Source organism: Ovis aries, chromosome X, assembly GCF_016772045.2.
Source record: "Ovis aries strain OAR_USU_Benz2616 breed Rambouillet chromosome X, ARS-UI_Ramb_v3.0, whole genome shotgun sequence".
Classification (NCBI taxonomy): domain Eukaryota; kingdom Metazoa; phylum Chordata; class Mammalia; order Artiodactyla; family Bovidae; genus Ovis; species Ovis aries.
Window position 1 is genome coordinate 142,830,893 of NC_056080.1, and position 9,686 is coordinate 142,840,578.

Below are 9,686 nucleotides of genomic sequence, written 5' to 3' on the forward strand. Positions count from 1 at the left end.
GTACTCTTGCCTGGAAAATCTCATGGGTGGAGGAGCCTGGTAGGCTGCAGTCCATGGGGTCGCTAAGAGTCGGACACGACTGAGCAACTTCACTTTCACTTTTTACTTTCATGCATTGGAGAAGAAAATGGCAACCCACTCAAGTGTTCTTGCCCGGAGAATCCCAGGGATGGGGGAGCCTGGTGGGCTGCCGTCTCTAGGGTCATACAGAGTCAGACACGACTGAAGCAACTTAGCAGCAGCAGCAGAAAATGAATAATAACCTATTTTTTAATGCTTTTTTACTGATTTAAGCTGTTCAGTTCTTTGGCTCCTCCTTGGAAGCCTAAACTATTAGAAATGTATTAAATGTAGCTAAAAATGAAAAACACAAATTGAAAAATTTACCCAGCTGTTTGTGTTTAAATAAAGATTACCTTTCCTTTACACTCTTCAACCCTGCTTTTTATGTCCTGAATTTACAGAGTACTTTTGACTAATCTGCAGAGTCCTAACATGTATATTTTATCTGTACCTAGACACAATTACTCCTTTTCTTTATACTGACTAGCTTTTTCAAAACAGTAATAATTTAAATACTTAAATATTTTCCCAAAGTGTATAAAATGCTTATATTTGAAGTTTTTAGCTTCTATATATATTTCATGATTCATTCTGAATCAAAGTATTTGCAAAGGTCTTAACACTGACACTTTAGGTTTACAAATTCAAATGAAAACTGGCAATGGGGGGAAAGGAATAGAGAGCACATATGGTAAAATAATTATCAATGTATTGATAAGTATTTTAAGTTTTATTTGAAGTTGCTTCCTTTTCATATATTTTATGATCACAATGATGTAAAGCAAGTAGGCTCATAGAATATGAAAAATTATATTCTGTTAGTTTTTTCTTTTGTCAGTTTAAATGAAGAATATACCATTAACACTTTTCAAATTTTAGGTACATATATATCAATATGATGTGCATTTTTATTTTTCTAGATTTATGCTTTTACATGCTATAGATATTTTTTGTCAAGCTCTTATAACTCATACTGTTTTTAACCAAGGATTTTCATCACAGCATTGTTTACAAATGTAGAAAATATTGAAAAACATATAAATCTCATTTCATAATGAACTACTTAGATAAGATGTAGTACATCCACACAATGGAATACTATGTCGTCACTAATTGATGATACAGATTGGTATTTATTGACATGAACAGATGATTATGTTTTGGCTTAAAATTTTAAAAAAATACATATAGTGTATTTTCTTTTCTTTCTTTCTTTTTTGTAAAACAGTGTGGTATACACACAGGAAAAGGCATGAAAGGATAAGCACACACTTAAAAAGTTAATAGTGGTTGTCTCGGAACTCTGGGAAGTTTACTTCCTTCTTTGTAAGTTTCTGCATCGATCGTTGTAATTTTTTTTTTTAAGGAGCATGTATTATGTTTATAATCAATAAAAACCATAATTTCCATTTGAAAATGTTTGATAATCACTATACACATAATCTGTAGATAAACAATTACATGAAACAAGTTATTCTGATTATTTTATGGGCAAAGAGTTAACAGAAGTGTTAAAAATTATATATTTATGTTGTTTTATGTATGAAAGATTTCTACATAAAGTAATAAAAATCAACTGACAATAGAGATAAAATATTTTCTTATGATTGGATTTGTGGTATGAGTCAATGCTATTTTTAAAAAGTAATAATTTAAGTTTTATATAAATTAAGTATTTATTTCTCTAACTCCAAAATGGATTTGAACTGGCATATATTAACAGAAAGGCAATCCCAAAGAAAAGGGCTTCCCAGGTGGTGCAGTTGTAAAGAATCTGCTTGCCAAGGCAGGAGACACAAGAGACATGGGTTCAATCCCTGGGTCAGGAAGATCCCCTGGAGTAGAAAATGGTGACCCATTCCAGCATCCTTGCCCGGAAAAGTCCATGGACAGAGAAGCCTGGTGGGTTACAGTCTACCAGGTCTCAAAGAGTTGAAGATGACTGAGTGACTGAGCAGAGCAGCAGCACAATCCAAAGAAAATAAGAAAGTAAGTGTAATACAGATTGAAAGGTAGATGGGTGTAGACAAGAGGGAACTACAAGTGAAACACAGAAAATCCATAATATAGGAGTCACAGGGCAAATAACATAACTGCAACATAGAACAGAATATTATGTCATAACTTCCAAGCAGCTAGACAAAAAGAGAATCATACGGGATTAAGAGATCTCATATGATGGAGGCATGCTACTTAATCAAGAGAGAGGACCTTTTCTTTAATTTTGAAACATCTGTGAATATTATCTTGTGAATATATTCAACAGTTTACAAGACGTAATTACAAGTTTAATAGAAGTTATTCTTCAAATTAGTTTTCAGTATCATTACATGGAGTGTTTATCTTTTATATTGACATGACAAAGGCTGAAGGTAATCCTAAAATTAACTATAGACAAAGGCAATTCAGTGTTATTCCCCTTTTTTGTTAATTAAACACAATCCAAATATACCTACTAAAGAGTTTAGCAAAACGAGTGATAAGAATGCTCCTTAGCCTGTCTTCAAATCTCTCAGGAAAGGTTTCTAAGATGAAACTTAGAATTTAAAAAAATCAATCTTTAAAGTGTTAATCTTCTAATGTACTGATTGATAAAGTACCAATATGCTTATTGAAGTTATAAAGTTAATAGTGGAAACTCTCAAAACTTACTCAAATCCACTATGAAGTCTGTGGTATGCCCTCAGTATAATAAAGAGAAAAATATAAATAAATAAAAGAAGGAAAAAGCTCACATCTTTTAAAATCATTTTAAATAATAATTTAAAGTCAAATTATGCATAAACATTAACTGGATCCCATACACTTTCCCCTGCTCTACTGATTTCTCAAAAAGCAAGTTAGAAGTTTTCACTGTGATGGACTCAGATGTAAGGACCTAGGAGAAATGAAATTTAGTAGTATTAGTGAAATAAGGAAGGACATACACTCAGGTAACTCACCTTGATTGGTTTAGGACAAGTGTGTGGAGGAATAAACTTTACTCTATATATTCCTAAGGATATTATATCGAAAAATAGTACAAAATGACAGTTTTACAATTAGAAATTATGTTCTTCACTAAAATGAACAAGGCTTTCTGGTTTCACTTTTTTTTTTTTTCCCAAAAGAAAGTATTCACTTAAAAAAACCTGTTAATTGACATAAAATAACCTCTTATCACAAAGTAGCCCAAACTAAGTAGGCACCAGCTTAAGGCTGAAACAAATTGAGCATTCTTATCCTCACCACCTGCGCCTGGCCTGGCCCAGAGTGACTTGCAGGGGCTTGGAGCCCACTATGCGACCATTCATCTCATCTACTGCTTTGGTAGCCTCTTCAAAAGAGGAGAAGCAGACAACACCAAACCCTTTGCCTTGCTCCACCTCCACCATCACTTTGGCCCGACTAATTGATCCAAAGGAAGAAAATTCCTCCTTCAGTTTTTCATCATCAATGGTCTCGTCCAGGTTCTTAATATAGATAGGCACCCCCGGAGGCCGAGTTTTTTCTTTTAATCTCAGCCGCTCAAATCTTCTCCTTAACTCAGCAAGACGTTCAATTTTCTTCTGTGCTCGCCCTACATAGAGCACTTTCCCATCGATAGACTTTCCATGCAGATCTAACACAGCCTTTTGGGCAGCCTCATGTGTCTCATATCTCACAAATCCAAAGCCTTTTGATTTCCCACTGGCATCTCTTATTACCTTAACACTCTCAGTTGGCCCATACTCACTGAAAAGTTCCTTCAGTTTGTCGTCATCCATGTCATCTCCAAAGTTTTTAACGAAAACATTAGTGAAAGTCGCTCTGTCCCTAGTTCTAACTTCAGCAGCCCTCTCTTCCGGAAATTTGAATCGGCCGACGTACACCTGGCGGTTGTTGAGCCGCACTCCGTTCATGTGCCAGATGGCCCTATTGGCAGCGGCCAGGCTGTCAAAGTGCACATAGGCATAACCCTTAGAGCCATTGTCATCGCATACGACTTTGCAGGAGAGAATGCTCCCAAAAGCTGAAAACAGATAAAAAAGGGCCCTGTTGTCAATGGATTTGTCCAGGTTTTTGATGAATATATTTCCAATTCCAGACTTTCTTAAGCGGTCATCTGGCTGAGACCACATTAGACGGAATGGTTTGCCATTAATCAAATCAAAATTCATCGTGTTCAGTGCCCACTCAGCATCCGCAGGAAAGCGGAAGTTAACGTAGCCATAGCCCAGGGGGCTGCGGGTCACTGGGTCACGGCAGATTCGGGTGAAGCGCAGAGGTCCAGCAGGCCTGAACTTTTTATATAACATGTCCTCGGTAACATCTGGGTCCAAGTCACCCACATACAGGGCAGCCTTGAGGTACTTCTTTTTCTTGCCAGCAGGATTAGGCTCCCCACTCCCCATCTCTCTGAGCACAGGGAGAAGGCTCTCTTGGGAGAGGAAAAAAGGCTGCTTTCTCTAAGCTATGGGCCAAACAGCTGTTCACAAACAGAAAAAAAGCCAAGGCGAAGAAAGCTAAAAGCAGACTCAGAATCACTGTTGAGGCTGAGGAAAGGAAGTTCAGAAACAGCTGGTCAGCAGGCTCAGAACAAACGCATCAGACAAAAAAGCACCCCAATAACGAATCCATTCTGCCTAAGGGGGCTTAGAATTTCCACCCATTCAGATCTAAAATCAGTTTCAAAAGCCAGTAGGAGGAAAGAAATGTCCCTTCCCCCGCTAAATAGTAAGAAATCACCAAGCAGCAGGCTGGCTCCCCACATCTGGCCTTGTCGACAGAGGCCTCACGACCAATTTTCTGCATAAAAATAGGCCTCACGCTCCCGTGGGTTTAAAATGATGACAACAAGCGCAGGGGCCGAGCGTGTATTCCTCCGCCGGCCGCCTGGCCGCTCGCAGGCGGGCTCGCGGCTCACTAAGGCCGCGCTACCGACACTCAGCGTCAGCGAAAGGGCAAACTGGACACTTGGTGCCCTGCGGCCAGGCAGGCAGGCTGCAAGCAGCGAATCGCACAGAGAAACAGACAGACAGACACGCGCGCGGGGGACCGGAGACCGCCCAGATACCCAAGATGCCCACTGGGTACGGACCGAGTGACGCGCGGCGATTTCGGCAGCCTGAGACTCGCGGCGGGTCCGGAGGGGCTGACTGGCGGACGCGCACTGGGTCAGCTCGGACGCGAAGCGGCTCCGGACAGATGCGGGGCGGAGTCAGGAGAGAAGGGCAGATGCCCGGCGGGCGGGCAGAGCGCGGACGGGCGGACGGGGATTGTTCCCGCAGGACAGACCGACCCAGGGACTAAAAAGCCTGTAGCTGTGGTGGGGCGAGCGGACGGGCGGGGCACAAGGAAACCCGGAACCGTGCTAAGGAACTTCCCGCTTCTTCCCGCTTGGTCTCTGCCAAGATGTTAAAAAAATAGATTGAAAAGGTTTCTAGATTTTTTCTTAGTTTTGAAAATTTATTTATTAATTTAAAATATTACGTTTAGGCTGCTGACCCAAAAATCAAGTCAAAGGAGGTGACGACCTAGGTGGAGAGAACCTAGGTGCAGAGAACTGTCAAGTTGTTTTTATTTTTTTAATGAGTTCCCTAAATCGTTTCTTCTTAGGAAATAAGATATAGGTTGCATACTTTCCTGAGTGCATTGAAAAGTCAAATGACAGCTGTTCTGGACTCCCAGTCCAGTGCTAAATGATCACAGGGTCAAATAAAACACATGCCCATTTTGTGGTTGGCTTTTATTCTTACTCCATTAAACTTCAGCATAATGGTGGCATTATCCCAAGGTAATAGGCAAGAGTTCTTTTTGCTGCTCCAGTAATACTGCTGCTGCTGCTGCTAAGTCGCTTCAGTCATGTCCAATTCTGTGAGACCCCACAGACGGCAGCCCACCAGACTCCGCTGTCCCTGGGATTCTCCAGGCAAGAACACTGGAGTGGGTTGCCATTTCCTTCTCCAATGCATGAAAGTGAAGTCGCATAGTAAGTGTCTGACTCTTTGTGACCCCATGGACTACAGCCTACCAGGCTCCTCCGTCCGTGGGATTTTTCCAAGCAAGAGTACTGGAGTGGGTTTCCATTGCCTTCTCCCTCCAGTAATACTAAGGTTTTAATAATTTGAGAGCCATAAAATGACTTTTAATGGTACTTAGTGAGTGGCTAAGCTGGTAAAGAATCCGCCTGCAATGAGGGAGACCTGGGTTCAATCCCTGGGTTGGGAATATCCCCTGGAGAAAGGAAAGGCTACTCACTCCAGTATTCTGGCCTGGACTATCCATGGGATCACAAAGAGTCTGACACGACCGAACAGACTTTCACTTTCAGTGCCAGAAAACACTGAGGATGTGCTGCCTCCATAATCACGAATTATAAAATCTTAAAGAGATAAAAGCTGTAATAATGTTCACAGGTGAAATAAACACATAAATATATAAGCACTTTACATAATTAGTAATTTCAACTTGAATTGTCAACTTTAAACTATTGCAGGGAGCAATGCTATAAGATTAGACTAAACTCAGAGCTTTCCCAAGATCTCTTTTTAGAGTTTGCTGGGAACTGTTTTGGGAGAAGACTGTTATCTTTTCTTGGATGCTTGGGGCTGGTGCACTGAGACAACCCAGAGGGATGGTATGGGGAGAGAGGAGGGAGAGGGGTTCAGGATGGGAAACACGTGTATACCTGTGGCGGATTCATGTTGATGTATGGCAAAACCAATACAATATTGTAAAGCAATTAACCTCCAATTAAAATAAATAAATTTATATTTTAAAAAATAATTTAAAAAAAGAAAATCACCAATGTCTGTAATGCACAACTCAACCAGCCCATTCCTTAAGATTTCCCCTCAAAAAGAAAATCCAAACAAAACATGTCACTACAGTTAGACTGGAAAGGATCCTGGGGAAAAATTATCCAAGAGAAGGTGTGTGTAAGTGGTTAAGTCCTGGCTGACTCTTTGCGACCCCATGGACTGTAGCCCTCCAGGATCCTCTGTCCATAGGATTTTCCAGGCAAGAATATTGGAGTCGGTTGCCATTTCCTCCTCCAGGGGATCTTCACCCCAAAGGGTGTTGTAGTAAGAAGACATTCCTAGAATAAAAGGCTAAATTCATGTGTTGTTTCATTTTTTTACAGTTTCTATTAAACAGTATAGTTGACTGAAGATGACAGTTTACCCTCATTATTTACTCAAATACTTTGTAATTTTCTTTACTGAGCTCTTTTGCTTACTTTCTAGGATTCTTGCTTAGCTAAGACATGGAGACTGTAAGGAAAAACAAATACAAATTTAAAAAAGTTATAGAGATAGACTAATATAAAATCTGGTCTTAAAATAGCACCACGTTGACCAACATGCAGAAACACTTGTGAACACGTGCTTACTTTATTGTCCTTAGAACATAAACTTTATAAACATCTTTCCTCATAATCTTAATTAACAATGGGCTAGAATTTGTTTTTATTTTTCAGATTTAAAGCTATTACTTTACCAAAAATGCTGTATTAAAATAACAACATAAAGCCGAGAATAATTCCCACAGTATTATCACTAAAATAAAATCAATATTTCATTTATTTAAATGCTGTCCCTATTCCAATTCATTTGTATGTATTTTCTCTAATATTATAGATGAAATGGAGTTGTTGAAAATAATTATTTTCAAAATCACCTCTTCTCTATACTTAACAGCCATTTGGGGGTCATTACAATATAAACATTCTAAACTAGGGCTTCCCAGGTGGCGATAGTGGTAAAGAACCTGCTTGCCAGTGCAGGAGATATAAGAGATGGTCGGTTTGATCCCTGAGTTGGGAAGGAAATGGCTAACCCACTCCAGTATTCTTATCTGGAGAATCCCATGGACAAAGAAGCCTGGCGGGCTCCAGTGCATAGGGTCGCAGAGTCGGAGATGACTGAAGTGACTTAGCACAAAATAAAAAACTATATTGAACATTTTAGCAGATCAAAAATCAGAAATTTAGAACTGTTGTGAAATAAATGAGTTTTAATAGAGTCCCCTCTGCAAAGCAGAGGTTTATGGGGAAAAGGGAATAATTTTTATCTATAATCTATTTAATCATTTTAATATTTATATTGAAAACTGTCTCTGGAATAAAAATCAGATGTAGGACATTTCTCTGACATTTTTATTATATATGAAAGGCAAGTTTATAGTCTACATAAACCTGATTCATATGTTAAATCCATTAAAAATCCCTGCCCAGATTCCTATGGCAGTTGATTGAGCATATCTGAGTCTTTCTAAATCTGAGAAATATTTTGCATGAGGAAGGACTCCTGGACAACTGGCATTCTAAGTGCATCCCACCGCATTGTTATGTACAGTTGGTAGTAATGTGTCAGCATGAGTGGAAAAAGAGAGTTGGAAATTTATATTTTTCAGCCTTGTCTTAGCAGGCACTTGATCCTGTGTTTCTCATTAAGTCTGACTTGTGCAAGTTGCTGGGACTTCACAATGAAAATAAACTTCCTGCTCTCTTGAATGAAGCCTGGGATGACTGAAAAAACATTATAAAGTAAAACCTTTATTAAATAGAACTCGTCTCATTTTTTTCTAGACAAAGAATGGAAAATTGCAAAAAAAAAAAAAATGGCCTTAAGTATGTAGTATCAGCAGGCATTTCTACAATAAGTTTTAGAGCCAGTAGTAGTTCTTTTACTCTATTTCCAAATATTTTATCCTGATCCATGAATATTTATGCTCTGGATGATAATCCTGAAGGCTCTTTGATAATACTTATTATCATAGAAAGATTAAAATGTGTTTATTAGAATGTACTTACTAAAGTGAGAAAGTAAATAAAACTGGCAAAGTTTCAACAGAATTTACAATGAGACAGGATTTATGCTAAATTGTCAATAAATCAGAATATCACATTCCTCAATATTTAACCAAAATTTCAGTATTTTAAATTATAACTCTATAGTTTAGATATTTATTCAAATGCTGTAGCTATAATTCATACATTTATGAGTCTAGGTAGTTTATTGGAAATTAAGATGCTTTTAAATAAAATAATTTTATATAAAACTCTGAATAGACTGGATTTTGAATGCCTAGTAATTGCATAAATTTACATTGTAGTATTCCATGGGTTCATTTTAAACTAATAGGATCCAATTAAAAGAGCACTGTAAGGAGACACCTAACTAAACCTAAATACATGTTAAGTTGTTTAAGTTGTTAAATAAGCAAAGTGATAAAATATAGTCTTGTCATATCCCTTTCCCAATTTTGAACCAGTCACTTGTTCCATGTCTGGTTCTAACTGTTGCTTCTTGACATGCATATAGGTTTCTCAGGAGACAGGATTTTGTTTAACATTTTTTAAAAATATATTGAACATATTTATTTAATCTGTTATTAAACATTTTGGTATGCTTTTAATACTCAGATTTATTCACAGTTGAATGCATGATTTTTTTAAATTCAGCAGGGATTTATTTAATGAGAGAAAAAAAAAACTGTTAAACTTTCAGATGTACAAGCTGGATTTTGAAGAGGCAAAGGAACCAGGGATCAAATTGCCAACTTTGTTGGATCATGCAGAAAGGAAGGGAGTTTGAGAAAAACATCTATTATACTCCTGCTTCATTGACTACACTAAAGCTTTTGACTGTGTGGATCAC

General features: G+C 38.1%; 1 protein-coding gene across 1 annotated transcript; it reads right to left on the reverse strand.

The window, feature by feature from the left end:
- Positions 1-774: 774 nt before the first annotated feature.
- PABPC5 (poly(A) binding protein cytoplasmic 5) lies at positions 775-5,332 on the reverse strand. The gene is made up of 2 exons (XM_004022513.6): positions 5,123-5,332; positions 775-4,577 (listed from the first exon to the last, which is right to left on the reverse strand). Exon 2 carries the CDS (start codon positions 4,434-4,436, stop codon positions 3,288-3,290), a length of 1,149 nt encoding a protein of 382 aa, XP_004022562.1. The 5' UTR covers positions 4,437-4,577; positions 5,123-5,332; the 3' UTR covers positions 775-3,287.
- Between the last annotated feature and the right edge of the window lie 4,354 nt (positions 5,333-9,686).